This window comes from Stegastes partitus, unplaced genomic scaffold (assembly GCF_000690725.1).
Source record: "Stegastes partitus isolate 25-593 unplaced genomic scaffold, Stegastes_partitus-1.0.2 Scaffold182, whole genome shotgun sequence".
Lineage (NCBI taxonomy): Eukaryota > Metazoa > Chordata > Actinopteri > Pomacentridae > Stegastes > Stegastes partitus.
In genome coordinates this window covers 330,419-346,124 of record NW_007577913.1, presented here as the reverse complement: position 1 = coordinate 346,124, position 15,706 = coordinate 330,419, and the positions used below count along the sequence as shown (strand labels likewise).

The 15,706-nt window shown below is 41.3% G+C and overlaps 1 protein-coding gene across 1 annotated transcript in view; it reads right to left on the bottom strand.

Moving 5' to 3' along the window:
- Nucleotides 1-8,274: 8,274 nt before the first annotated feature.
- Nucleotides 8,275-15,706, bottom strand: part of LOC103356075 (monocarboxylate transporter 2-like) — a 16,331-nt gene continuing 8,899 nt past the window's right edge. Inside the window, exon 4 of the mRNA XM_008280125.1 lies at nt 8,275-10,645. Coding sequence (XP_008278347.1) covers nt 10,377-10,645 — 269 coding nt within the window. The 3' untranslated portion in view covers nt 8,275-10,376. The remainder of the gene's footprint in view (nt 10,646-15,706) is intronic.

Here is a 15,706-nt window from a genome sequence, read left to right as displayed (position 1 = left end):
AATCTAAAAATTGTATTAAAATTCTGCCTGGCAAGAGAAGGTTAATGCTTAAAGCTGCACTGAAACCCAAGAAAATCAAATGCGATGAGACGACATGTGCAGCAAGGACTGAGTGTTCTCCATATGTTTCTATAATTGCAAGCGTGGGAGTGAGCGCGCTATTCTACCAGCAAATGAATGTAAAACCAACTCTGAGTCAGAGACGTCTGTGTGTGTGTGTGTGTGCGTGTGTGTGTGTGTGTGTTAGGGTCAGGCCCGCTGAATGAAGGTGTCCTCTGATTTGGTCCGTCGTGGGGCGAGGGGTCGGCGCAACAGACGACTCAGCACCTGTCAGCGGCCGAGACCCACTCATCACTCACCGCCTCCATATGCTGCCCATTAAAAACAGACATGTGGGCACACGGCTCGCAAAAGTCCACACACTTAGTGACCCTCTCCACATCTGTTGACAAAGCCTTAAACACATGTGGCACGGAGAAGGGGGGGAAAGGACGGTTGACAGGGGAGGGACGGCGAAAAGGAGCACTGACACGCTAAAAAAAATCACTTTTCATTTGACTCGGCAGACAGATCCAACCTGTTATCATATGTGATGAAAGTACATCAAGCATCATTAGCTGTACAACGATTACCATGCTGCTTCTTTCTCTTTCAGTCTCACTTGCCTTCAGTCACCTTAAAGGACAATCCAATGAAATGAACAAAGCCAACAATGCCATAGTCAGTGCTTACTCACTATTAAGCCTTAATCAGGTAAGGAACCATGTATGGTAACTTCTGCAGGTTTTAAAAATGGCAGGGGGCAGAATCATGTGACTTCACCCAGCCAATCAACGAAGGTCAGGCTGCATCACAACACAGTCACTATGACCTCTGTGACATTTTGACACAAGTATCATAAGTTTCTGAAGTCTGACTGGTCATTTGGAAATAAATGTTCCTTCATCTTATATAAGCTATACACATATTTAAATGTTCTTTTTACCCTAGATTTGCGAGGAATCGTAGATGGCAACTGCTTTAACTTTGATTTGCAGGCTAAATCTGTAACTTTTTAAAAAGGACAAAACGTCCTCTAATATCCACCAACAGCAGCCTACGGTTGAAATTTTAAATTTCCAAGTATTTCAATGAGTGCCCTTTAAAGGGTTAAGTCCACTCACTCCTGTTGAACGGATACAGAACTCAAATATAATCTTTCATTTAAAAAAAGAAAAAGTTTTGTAATTTCCTTTGTATGAACATAATATTTGCTTGAGACTTTTTTTTAGATGCAGCGTTATAATGTGCTCGTGAGTGTTTCTAACACAAACTGTTGTACATGGGATCAAGTAAAATTAAAGTTTTCACCATGACAGCAACATGTCATATAGTGTCACTCAGGGATGTGTTTTAATACTCTTTTGGGGAGAGAAATAAGCCACTAACACATAGATGATACTTGAATAACAATAACTAAAGACTAGATTTCTGCTGCCACTACCAAAACACAATAAGCAGAAGTGAATGAAATATTGCTTTTGGTGCGAACAACATCAAAAGATTATATTTTAAAAATGCAACAGCAGTGTGTTCAGATACTGTCTTTGCATTAACTGTATTTTAATAGTTATTTATTGTAGTGATCATAGAAATTGATGCTTCGTCTCTGAGTTTTTCATGCTTGAGTTGCACAATTTTGAATGTATATCGTATTCTAAAGTTTTAAAGTTGCTTATCCGTGCATCTGTTGTCCTACATCGGCTGCAGTGATGCTTAAACTTCCCTGTCTGCGATCAATGAAGTTTACTTTGTTCATTTTACTTCCTACAAACCTGTTGGCAGCATATTCCATCCACTAATGCTGATGTTGTCTGTAGGAAGACAAGCTCCTGCGCAAACAAATCCAAACCTATCTGCGTGGCTCGATACGGCTACAGCTAAATTAGGAATTTGTTTATTTGTAATTTCATTAAACCAGCCAGTTAGCTGCTTTGTTCAAATAAAAAAAAACAAACCTTTGTTGGGATTTAAAAGCTGCATGTAAGTAGTTTAACCTGAATTAGACCTTTACTGGAGAGTGGCCAGTAGCCGGAGCGAGGCCGTGCATACAAGTGTAGCCTGAGAAAGAGGGAAATCAAATGAGGGAGCTGAAAGTTGAAGAGAATTTCAGTCTCTGTACCTTCGACACTGCTGGAATACAACGTACAAGGTGTGCAGGCAAGAGTATTTTGATGCAAGTCAGTGTATGCCTGCACACGTGTGCAATTACGAGCATATTCCTACACGAGCCCCATCGTGTTTGTGTATGTGTGCAAAAGCGAGAGAGCGAGCATGCTTGAGTGACTGTGTAAAAGAAATGCAGAGGGCATTCTCTTCAAACGGATGGTATTCAAAGAGCAGGGAGTTTCAAAAGGAGACAGCACTGAGGGCAGTTGAGTTTGAACTGTGTTTGTGCAAAGCAGTCTGCCTTTAAAAAAGAAATTCCTGAAGTGCATTCACTGAATTTTCGTGGAGGGGGGAGTGAATATTAGGAGATATAAAGAGAAGGTGGTGGAGCCAGACAGACAGGGCGATATGGGGGGGGTTTACTAACCGACCGGAGAGGAGTGAGAGAGAGAGAGGAGGGAGTGGTGAACTGGAAGGCAACAGAAGGAAAGTCGTGGAAGGGAAAGAAAGAGAGAAAGCGAGGGACACATAGAGGGAGAACATTGGCCTGAGGCGCTGCTACGTGCTGAGCCTCCTTTCTCCCCTTTCTTCAGGAGACTCGGAGAGGAGGAAAGAGAAAGAGAGGAGACGGGAGAGAACAAAAACCCACTTTCCACGCGTACCTACGGGAGCGCTGAAGCCGGCGGTGCCCCATATAGCTGCACCCATCTGACCTCGGCGCTGCAGGAGTGATGGCTAGTGAATTACCATGTCAGTGGCCCGGTGCCCCGTCATGCCAGCTCCCTCACACACACATAATAAACACACTCCATCACCCGTTCGGCCTAACCACACCGCCCAAAGAGAGCATATTAATTATAGATGTACATTAAATTACTTTCATTACCTCCTCTGCTCAGTGGACGGGACAGAGACAGGGATGATGGATGGAAAGGGGGTTCGCTATCCCTCCCCAAGTAGCAAACGCCCCGCATTTTACTTTCTCTAACCCTTTTTCCTGCACTTTCGTTCTTTGTTTTCGCGCCAGCTCCTCCACGTTTTTCGGTGTTTTAGTTTCTCTTTGCCATCGTGTCCTCATGTGAACCTTTTCCTAAGGATTTATTGTCACATGTTTGGGAGCAAAGTTGTTCCTAAAAACTAATTTGTTATTGCTGTGTTAAAACAATATTTGAAGAGTTCATTTGCAAGAACAGATAACTCTATTTTTGCAGATATTGTCTCAGGTAGATGATGAAAAAGTGGGTTTTCGAGATGGAGATCTGTTTTTGCAAATAAACTCTTTTTTTGAGTGTAAAATGCTGAGTTTGAAAAATGATTCTAAAAACTTTGCAGAAAATCTACAAACATCATTCAAACTAAAGGACTTTTTTTTTTTTTTGGTAGAGTAGCTCATAAAGAAGTAGTTCAAAATTTGGGAGATATGCGCAAAAAATAGAAATCAGTTCCTTTCTCAGATACAGTGTAGCATCTTCTAAGCCCACTACTTCACACATTATAAGCAGTAGGTGATTTTAGGGGGAGAAAGAGGAGATGCCTTCCTCCTTGTTGGCAAAATAACCAAAATGCATCTCCCTTGTTGATCTGCCACCTCCTCTCTCCATCACATACTGCCAGAGAGAGTGCAGAGGCAGAGGGGTTAGTCTAGTGGTGAGTCACTGACCTTTGTTTTTTCAGACTAAAGTTTGTGCACATCAGAATCTGTGACCCTGAACTTGGCCCTGAACTACCAGCGGTCCAACTGAACTGTGCATTGATGGATTCATGGCGCTGTCCTTGGTGCTGAAGCAGCACACGGCTCGGTAATTGTGCATTTTCTCTCTCTCTCTGTTTCTCTCTCTCTCTCTCAGCACCTCCTTTTGATCAGCTTCACCTTGGATTTGTAATATTCTCTGAACCATATACTATAAATACTCAATCTATACTATATTGTAGCACACTGTATATAAAGTAGTGCCACCTTTTAACTTGTGGCTCTTGACCCGCACAAAGAAAAGACAGAACATCACCCCGGTTCTTTGCGTTGGTCACCAGGGAAATACAGAACTGAGTTTACAATTTTTGCTATTGTTTTAAAACTGTTTGGACTTCATCGCTTTTACTCCTCTCAATTTGATACCAAAAGCAACAGTTATTTTACCACATTCTTCACTAAATCTTGTCAGATTAGATAAAAAATTAAAGGCTCATCTTTTCTCCATCACCTTCAGTTCATCATCAAGCTGCTCAAATTGTGTCACCCCTTAGTTTCTTTTAATCTTCCTTCTGTTTTGTATTGACTGGTTGCTTGATCTTACTTAGTTTTCTCTTTTGCTTTTGTAGTTCCGCCTCTTCACATGTTCCACTTCCTCTGTGCATTAATATAACTTTAACTTTGTGCCTCCTTTCTTCTGTAGTTCGTCCTCTCTACCTGTATCTCCCTGCAGGCGCTCCTGGATCTAAAGCTGCACAGTTGCTGTCCAGTGTTGGATGATCTTTTATTTGTTTTAGCCTCACCCTGACAGGTCGAGGCAGACGGCTGACTTCCCTGAGCCCGGTTCTACTGGACGTCTTCTCCACTCCACTGTTGCCAGGATGCTCTCTCATAGGGATTCGTTGAGGTTTCCGTGTATAATTTAGGGTCTTCGCATTCATTTTTAACTTAGGTAACTTTAAACAATTACTCATTTTCTAGGGTCTGAACCTTGCTATTTAATTTAGTCTGCTAAATTAGTATTATTTTCATTTTGTAGGGTTTAAACAATAATATTTTAATCACTCAGAAGAATTCACATCATAATTAATACTGTTGGGTCTTAACCTCAATATGCAAACTTGTTCGGTAAATTCAGAACACCAGTCCTGTTTCTGTATTGGAAAGCACTTTGGCTCAACAGCTGTTGCTTTAAATGTGCTATATACATAACGGGGACTTGACCTTCATGATCAAAGTGACAAGAAGCAGCTTGTAGGAGGGTTTTAAAGACACACTGCTGCCCATAGTAGTCCTATTATATTCCCTTAATATTTTTATGATCATTCAGTGGCTGTTGAATGTGCTGCTGAAAATACACCCCACCTCTAAAACCAAATATTGTATTGGAGACATGAAGATAGCAGATCTTAGATGTGTGGTTCAGTGTGACTATACTACACTCAACTGCTGCAGTTAAATAATTAGAGATACTATCAAAACTACAGTAGGTTTTGGAAAACAAGCATGATTTAAATGTTCACATCCAGCAAAAGAACATGCAAAATATGTATTCACTCAGACAGAAATCGCACTAAAACTACAATATCGAGAATATGGGAGCAGAGGGATGCTCATAGTGGATCATCCCTCTGTCACAAAACGACAAATCGCATTCTGGTTATATTTTTGTTAGAAGGCCTCTAAAGGCAGATGAGCTGTATGAATAAATAAATGAGTCAGTATCTAAAAGTTCTACTTTCTGGGTACCGTGTCTGAATTTTATTTTATTTTTTCTAACATTTAGAGAAGGTTCTTTGCATCCAGGTTAAAATTTTCGGTCCCGTTATATAAATTAAACAACTACAAAACAAATACCACCACCCCAACAGGAACACGTGGTGACATTTTGAACGGTGCTTGATTTGATGAAAGCTGCTATATATAGCGAGCTTTAAGCCCGTTTTGATTAACTTCTGCTCGGATGTTGATCACAGAATTCACCTGATATCTGACATCTACCGGCTCTAATGAAGACGCGGCTAATGTGGAAGCAGCACATCTCTGGTGTCATCATCCCTCGGTGTACTTCCTGAGCAAATAACAAACATCTCTTTCTCAAACCTAAAGGCTACTGTAGGCAGCTCAGAGTGTGTGTGTTTGCGTATATATTTGTGTGTGTGTGCAGGCTTGTCCTTGCTTCACTGTGTTCTGTGAGTTTGATCTCACTCCGGCGAGGGAAGCATTACATTGGTAGCCTGTGCTTGCTCAACACCCCGGGTCTATCTAATCTCTGCTGCTCCGAAACATCCCATTCAATTTCTTCTGTTGATAGATGCCAGTGCTCTTTGAGCCCTCCGGGAGCACATTCTTTCTCTCCCGCTTGTCTCCGACTCTCTGCTTGTGTAAGACCACTCCAGATTCATCAGGTCAGCCCCCTATTGTAAACAACTGGGATCTGATTCGCGCCGATCCAAAGGTCAGGAGAAGGGCTGATAATCAACATCCAGACACCAGTCTCTTGTCTGCGCCGGCTGCGTTTATGTAGAGCGTTATGCGGCGCGAGCGGGCAGGACACTTTTATGAAGAGTGATACCCAATTACAATCACGCACTCCCGAGCCAGCGACTTGTTTAACGAGAACTGACAGTTAACTGAGAGCTGTCAATTAGAGTTAGAACACAGTGATACATTCTAATTGTAGTCCTCATTAAGAGATGAGTAAGAAACAGGCACTCTATCGCCGCTTCTCTTCCTGTTTAGGAGCTCGCTTTGTTAATTTACAGACACAGGTGCCACTCAGTGTGTTTCAAGCTGTTTTACAGTTAGATGAAGTTTTTCAGCAGCATCAGCAGATCATCTATAAACATACTGAGGTGACTTTAGCACAGTGCTGAAATCCAAAATATCAAATACTGTTATACTCAAAATATGTCCTTATTGGGAAATTATTTCGACACAGAAGGAATCGTGGATAGAAGATGAGTGTGGTATCAAACTGGAGATAAAAATGAAAGCTTTCATTTGCTTCTTCTGACCAACCGCCTCTTCTACATGCTGATATGACCCTTAAAAGTTTACCCAAAATGCACATTTGATAGTTTTCTCATGAATTCAGAGATAACACATCCACAGAAACAGTGTCTTAAACATTTGACTCATGCAGTTTTAGTACAGAAACCACAGAAACTATGCCCCTTGACAGTTATGCTCAAGGTTGGTTACAGGGAAAGAAAAAAATGTACTGGACAAAAACAAGAGTTCATCTGAAGTGGATGTAAAATTAGAGCTCAGATGTGTTTTTCAGCCCTGAAAATGTCATGTTGCCGTATCCTTTTACTACAAAGTCATGAGGTTCAAAACACACATTATGTACTTTAATAGGCCATAAACAAAACTATTTGCAGAATGAGGGTCACATCTTGTGTGGCTTCATTAAATACAATAAAGTTATTGTGCAAAGAACAATCAGCTGATTCTAAGTGGGTCATGTGGGATTTTTTTTTTTTACATTAGTTCTATATAGTATTAACCAAGAAGGCTTTCTTTACTTTACTTTAGGAGGAAAAAGTGTACATAAGAGTCGTGTTTATCGAGAGTATAACCCCATAACATTGCAGTAATAGAAATCACTGCACAGTAAAGCAGAATATCATCCTGAAGGCACGTTATTCACGATTGTCGATTTTTATTTGCTCTACGGTACTTTTCAACCAGCATTGCCGAGTCACCCGGCCACCTCCGAGACCCTCCCCAGGAGACCCGGGAGTCTTTTTTACCACTGAGCACGGAGGACAACAGTCATGGGGCTCTGCAGGAACAAACATTGTGGCAAGGGCGGCCTGTGGAGGAGGGTCGGAAGGCCAGAGGGGAACAGGAGGTGAGAGGGAATATAATAATGACAAACAGATTCCCGGCCGCAGCGCCCACAGCTCCGTCTCTGGGGTAACTTCCCACCTTGTCATGTCCAAAGACCTTGCATAATACTCAGCAAAGGGACAGGAGATAGCAAAAAAAAATAAAAATGTGTGTGTATGTGTGCTTGCCTGTGCATTTCTAATTTATTGGCCCACTGATTTGCTGATGTGTATGAGGCTGCATGCAGCTCGGAGCACTAGCCTGGAACATCCGGGCCTTGCTTCATTAGGTGCTCACGCCCTTAAGCTGCTGACATTTCCAAACTTGTTCCCCAGTCTTCTAATTGTCGTGAAAAATTGGACACAGCCACCAACGCTGGGAAGCTGCACGCTGGATCTCGATTTGATGGCATTTCTCATGTGTCAAAGTGTCATTTACCTTGCTGGATGAATGTGGAATGTAAAAAAACGCACCTTCATGTGTCCACGATACAGGATGAAGGAAGTTAAATCGAATGCAGTTGAAGGTATAAAATATCTGACATGATTGGTAAAAGATGCTTTTAGAGATATTACAAAAAATGATCCTAATACAATAAAAACATGGAAATTATGTGGGTTTTATTATGGATAACAATTGGGTTATCAATAACCTCAGTGGTCGTAGAGTTCTCTAGAACACTGAATCCAAAAAGCTGCCTTTTCCTTCAAATATAATTCTAAGCGACACTTTGGATTGTTTGTAATACACTTTTTTTTTTACTGCTCAGTCCCACCACTCACATGAGCAAATACACGCAGCAACAAATCAATCAACAGTGCAAACGAATCCATTCTTGTCCAAATAACAAATGTCATTGCTAAATGTCAACACAAAATGATTACGTTACTGCGGAACACGCAGCGGTTTGTATGTGTTTTAACACGAAAGTTCAAATTTAATAAATACTGACAAAAGTTTACAAGGACAGTATTAGTGGCTGTGGATTACAGCTTGGTCACGAGTCAGTATCCATCATCAGTAACAGGCTTTGTTCCTGTTTCTACACTACAGGCCTCATTCACAGTGAATTAACGTGAAATACATTTTTGTTCTTGCAGATGCAGTATTTCAGAACTATTGCCAGTTTTTAATGTAAACACTGCAAGTGCAAAATATCCCCAGACAGTCCCCTGAGCTTCATCACATTACCAGTAATGCTTCCATAGACTGTTTAAATGTGTCCAGGAGGGGTAGAAATCACACACAAAAAAAGAAAAAACAAACAAAAACAGAACAGCAGATGTAGTTTGTTCATGATCACATGAAACAAAGAAGTTACTCTGCAAACATTCACTCTCGTCCACTGACACTGTGCACCTTTCAGGATTGGCTGTAATTGTGCCGACACATCCCAAGAAAGACAAGCGCAGTTGTTCACAGTAACGCAGTGCAAACAAACATGAAAATACATCCGATCATACATATAAAGCAACACACACTGTTCAGCAGTACTGAAGAGTAAAGGGCAGACAGACAGACTTACTGAGTGGATGGTTGAATGAGTGAAGGAGGGTGGCAGCTACAGAGTAGCCGGTTTGTTTTAATTAATGAAGTATTCATTTAGGACATAAAGACAAAAAATGAAGAAAAATGCTGATCAGAATTTGCTTCAGAATGTTGAAAGAATGTTGCTGTTTGATATTGCTTGTTTTGCTGCCCAAAACCAAAGGATGAATCATCATCAAACAAAAAAAAAGCATACCTGAGAAGCTGGAACCTGCAAACGTTTCACATTTTTTTTGGTTTGAGAAACGATAGTTAGCCTCCGTGTACCACTTTGGTCCAGAGTTGAATATCTCAACAACTATTGGATGGATCACAATAAAATAAAATAAAATAAAATAAAATAAAATAAAAATAAATCTGGCATTCACTTTCCCCAAAGTATAACTTCGACTGACTTTGGTGATCCATTGACCTTTCATCTACTGAAACGTCTTGACATCTTCACATTTTTCACCAGCAGCTTAGCCAACTGTAACAATTCCTTCCTAAGCAGCGTAAACAAATGCACACAAAAGACAGCTTAACTTTTTAAACGTATAACTAAGCCAAATTTATGACCTCACATTTTCTTTAACTGTCCATCATCACCATCAGCAGGTCAAAACTTTGATTTGTTCTACTTGAAATGTCCACCAGCCTCAGCTGTATTTCATATTTGCTACTGATTAGTAAATGTGAGCATCTTTAAATAAGGTGAATACAGTAAAATTATTAAAAATCTGCATGTTTACAATTGTTATTGTGAGCATGTTAACAAGAGATTAGCAGTTCGCTCAAATCATAGCTGTACAACCTGGCAAAACGGCTCCCAGGCTGCAGCGTGTGTCTTGCTGGTTAGACGGTTTGAAAATTAAAGGTGCAGTCTACAATTCTGAATAAAGATTGTTGATATTTAACCTACTTAGTCTGTTAAAATGGCATGGCCAGACTTTTCATCTCCTTCCATCTCACCTTCCTTTTCCTATTTTCCTGTGCATGAGCTTGAACAGGACATGCAGGATTAGTATTGCTGACTCTACCTTTAATCAAATACTAAAGACTGCTAACCGAAAGGGAGAAAAAACACTGAATTAAAATGACTCTAAGTAAGCTACAAGTCCGCTGCGTTACCATCCACAAACACCTACAAGTACGTTCCCGCTAAAGAGAGGAATCACATTTCAATCGGTGTTTCTGCGTTCTCCACGTCCTGCTGGGCTCCGTTCATCTCAGTTTGCTCCATTTCCGCCTCCGAGACGTTCCCCTGGTCCTGGTTCTCTGCGGTACTTTGGTTCCGCTCCCTGTTTTTCGCTCTCTTCTCTTTAGCCAGCATGCGGTAGTTGTAGACGTTCATGACGAAGAGAAAGAGGCCGCCAGTCACGATCACCGAGCCGCACATGAAGAAAAGGTACTTGTAGTCACCGAACTTGTCCACGAGTGACCCTGTGGGGGCGGGAAGAAGAAGTATTTCAAACCGTTCATACAACATTATGTCTGTATAAATGAAAACACACGGGCAACTGTTGTACGCCGTGACAAGCTAAAGGACAATATAGAGGTAGTGTCGTATCTAGATTCAAGCGAGTTTGAAGGTGAAGTGCGAGACCAAACTCAGATTTGGCTTAAATGTGTGTGCAAGGGAGGGGAAAAGTGAGCGCGGGCCAATTTGAGAAGAGCCATTTCCGAAATGACAGAGGGCCATTACACCCTTCCTGGCTCTCCTGCATCTCTGGGAAGGCAATTTGGATGGCTGCTACCAAAACGAATCAGAAGAGAGGCCCATTCTCAAAGCCATAAATATCGAGCCCAAGTCTGCAGAAAAGTGACAAATGTGGTTTAGATCAGATTTAAGCCTGCAGGTTTTTCGGAGTCTTAAGCGCACCTCGCCTCAACCTCCCCCCTTTTCCCTCCAGACATGGATCGATGGGCGGGTTGTCGCTATCTCTCTCTCAGTCTCAGCGTGTATGACTGTCCATCTCGCTGGATTACAGTTCCTCCTTTATGCCACTTTAGAGCCTCGTGGAATCAATGGAAGGTTGATTTAATAGTTAAAAATATTCTCTTTTTATTTTTCTTTCTTTCATCAGTCGTTCTAACCTCTCATACCGTAGAGTATCTCGTTAGCAAAGATTATTTTGTTCATCGTCATCAACCGAGGGGTATTTTCGACAACCCAGGTTTGTTTTTTGTGAAATTCCGAGTGAACTGATTTCACCCAACTTCCAAGAAATCTTTTATTCTGCCTTTGCAGACGTATTGGGTTATTACGGAGCATGATACAGCATCTTATCAAAGAGAATGCTAAATTACGCTGCAATTGAAAGGGTTTCCTCGGTAGCTCTCCTCAGGTACACCGCTGTCTAACTTTACAACTATTGATGATGTTTGTGTGTGTGTGTGTGTGTGTGCGTGGCGAGGTATTGTGGGGGTAACTTTGAATTTGGATCAAATTCAACCGTCTCAGTGCAGGCTGATTGATAGCACTCATCTGGTGCCTGTACTCCAATGACCATCACCCTCATTAAGACAGCCCTTGATTGGCTGAGCAGTAATTAAGTCCATCTGGCATAGTCACCTCTTTTTTTTTAATGTATTCACAGCTTAATTATGGCCCAGGTACAGGACTTTAATGACGAGAGTTTGAACTGAGCGTCATTAGACACCCAAAGCAAAAGGCTAATTACACCCACTTACCTAACTTCCTCCTAATTGGATTGACCTGAAGGTTTTGGGGAGCAGTAACAAGCAGATAAGGGAAATATAACGATTGTGCCCTCTGGAGGAGATTGTTAGATGTGCAGGAAGGCACTTATTTACCCTATTAAATGAGCGCCTCAGAACAGGGTCGCTCCAGACAAACTGGGGGGGGCCTGCAGCTTTTCACTTCATTAAAAGTCAGGTTGGAGGCAAAGACTGTCAGCAGGATGACATGACCAACCGATAAAGTCGTGTGCAGCTACACTACTGTACATCCTCAGCTTACACTAAACAGGCCTGTCGGAATAAGTGTGAAAGCCAACCCTGATTGGTGCACAGCTTGAGCAATAAGTTAACGAAGCATTAGTGGTGAGAAAGTACATTTGTGTGCTATTCAGAAGATTGAAAATACTGTATATAGTGCAGATTAGGGATGTACATTTTAAACAACTTCCATCAATCAATAATAGATGACTAGCTGTTAAAACAGACTAAACACAGTCAAGTTTCTCCACATGTTAATATGGCCGTTTTTAAATCACAGACATTTCCTGTTTGCTACAAAACCAGCTCACTTAAATCAGAAATTTGAGGAAAAGATTAAATAAAAGCCACATATGTTGATCCATGCAGTACATTAAACAGTTAAATTACTTCAACAGAACAGGCCCTCATTGATTTATACAAAGACACAGTTTCATAAGCATTCCCTGACTCCAAGGCACCACTTGCTACACGAATGCTTCCCAGATTAAGATGGGCTCAGCCACCAAAAGCCATTAACTGCTACAGAAGTCTCCGTCATGGTGGCCCATTGCCAGAAAAACCCCACAATGCTCTTGGCCACACAAACACTGACAACCTACTTAACTATCCAAAGCATTTAAAATTGAAATACAGTGTAACTTAAATAGCAACCACTGAACTCCGAATTTACCTACTTGGGATTTTGAACATTCCCATGGTTATTTTAACAAGGGGACTGCCCATAGTCTGAGCGACTGCCTCAATCAATCAATTAACAAATAATCAACGTCCAACGTGTAGATTTTGAGGTGGAGTCTTTGGAGCGCAGAGTTATTGCCCTGCAGCTGTTGTTTAGGAGCAATGGAGCAAGACAGCCTTCATGTGGTTGCTGTAAACAGCTGCAGCAAACAAAATTCCCAACAGGGGCTACATGGAAAATAATTACTTGTTGGTTTGTTCTATTCCATCCAGCTTAGTCATTCCACATAAAACGTATTGATGTCAGTGGCCACAGCAGCACATGATTTATCAGCCAGCACATGAGTACATTTCCAAACTTGCTAGATTGTGACATACTAGGATTCCTGTAAGTTTACAAAATGTGGCAACAACTTGTTTCACTATTTATTATTATTTTCTTTTTTTAAATGAAATTAGTCTTAATATAGGGCTGCAAGGTGGCGCAGTTGGTTAGCATTGTTGCCTTGCAGCAAGAAGGTTGCCGGTTCGCGTCCCGGTGGGGGCACCGGAATCTTTCTGCGTGGAGTTTGCATGTTCTCCCCGTGCAGCGTGGGTTCTCTCTGGGTTCTCTGGCTTCCTCCCACACAGTCCAAAAACATGTTGAGGTTAATTGGTGATTCTAAATTGTCCGTAGGTGTGAATGTGAGTGTGCTTGGTTGTCTGTCTCTAAGTGTAGCCCTGTGATAGACTGGTGACCTGTCCCCTGCCTTCGCCCTAAGTCGGCTCGGTTAGGCTCCAGTCCCCCGCGACCCTAGTGAGGATTAAGCGGTGTATAGATAATGGATGGATGGATAGTCTTAATATATGGTAAGTGATCACTATAATGATCAGGATGGTGTCGGGGTGTTTGAGCCTCTAAAGGTCGGGTCAAAAGATGGCATATTGGTTACCAGTTGGTTCTGAAACATAATACATTCTCATTGCAGGGATAGCTTTACCAGCAGCACGGAGCTTTAGTTCTGCCTCTTTTATTTTGGAACAGTCAAGAATGTTGATTAAATCATGTAGCCAGAACTACGGCTGTCAGATACTGGAAAAAAACATGTTTTTTGTATATATGAATTAACATAGGTATGTTCAAAAGATAAATTGAACAACTATTTGTGGTGGTTTTTGGTGCTAATTTAAATGATTAAAGAAACTATTTGTGTCGCTTCGTTTCCAGGCAACAATTAGAAGACACTGCTGACAGAGAACCTTTTATGGGGGATAGGGGTCATCTTTCCTGTAGCTGAAATATTTCTATAAAACTGATGCTGAATTTTACCGTGAGGCAGACCTCTCTTGGAGATTAGTGAAAGAAAATAAAAACTGTTTTTAAATCAAGGAGCAAATAAGTTGTAGCACGATGCGTTTAATTTAATTTTTCTTCACATTCCACTTTGCGATGTGACACATTGCTTCCCGAGCCAGAACATAGCTGCATGTATTCAATTCAAATTCAATTTTTTGTGGAAGAAAAAAAACAAACTATTTTGCATGTGTGTGAGGTTTTCAATTATTTATATCCACTCACAATTTTGGGTTCAGACAGAAAAACAACCCTTTACTCCCTGTCCTTGCCACACTCACTCACACCTGAAGCTCACCCTTGTTTTAGCCCCACTCACCTGCTGCTGTGTTTCACCTTATTCATAAAATGTATGAATGCTAGATAAATCAACATTTGCAAACATCCTCATTCTTGCAGCCAAAGCATGACTTACACTACAACCCCGGCAGCATGGAAACCGTTTACAGTTTGTTAACACCACAACCTCTATTTACAGAGCGATACTTGAAGCTAATGGGCTTTAACTAGGGACACACTATAGTGGATTTTTGCCAATATGCCAATGTTTTCCAGCTCATTTTGGCTGAATGCAGATCCCAATATATGCACGTTTTCCCACCTAATGGCAGAGAACATCAGGTACTTCCTGTAGTGGAATTAAAACATCATTATCACGATGGCCCACTGGCAGATGCAGACGTGAAATACAATTCTTTTCAAATGTCCACTAGACAGACATAAGAAAAGCTCGTCGACCTACATGTGAAGCGTGTCACGTATCTTTTTATGGAACATTTTCAAACAGAACTGTAAACTTTTAGCCTGCTGGTCAGTGTGTACTGATATTCCATTTTATAGTCTTTAACCAGTCAATGCCACTGATGTGCTAAGAGCAGCTAAAATTTGCACAGGTTGCTCCTTTACCTAACACATAACTCCTTGCAAACACTCAGCTCCTACCTTAAAAATGCAAATACAGCAGCGACAAGACTCATGATTGTTCACTTATTTTGTTAGTACATAATACTGATGCAGTCCAAGTAAAGAATGTACACAAACCACAGCTTCTTAGATTTGTGTTCCAACTGTTCTACTACTTGTATAGAGGCCAGAACCAAACAAGACACGTGTGGTAAATGCCTGCGAACTGGCAGCTTCTTTACAGCAGTAACTCACCGTGACAAATGACTACTTTTTGTGGTCCTCTCATACAACCCAAAGCACCCTGACTCATCAGTGCTAATCCAGCTCCGTCTTACAGTAATGACACTCTAGTAAGCAACTGAGCTCTGCTGCAGCATAATGCACAGGCCATGAATGAGACAGAGATAAACACACTAATATATATATAATTCAGTTTTGTTGCATTGTTTGCAAAGCAGCTTACGTCAGAATGGTTATTTATGACTTTGGCAACAATGGAGTTTTTCCTCCCCAAGCGTATTTGTATGTTGTAATGTGAGCTCACATTATTGGCCTCAGTAGGAGAGAGAAGCACTATAAGGCAACCGTAAGTGAGATTCTTGTTGTGCCAGAGTAATGGTAGG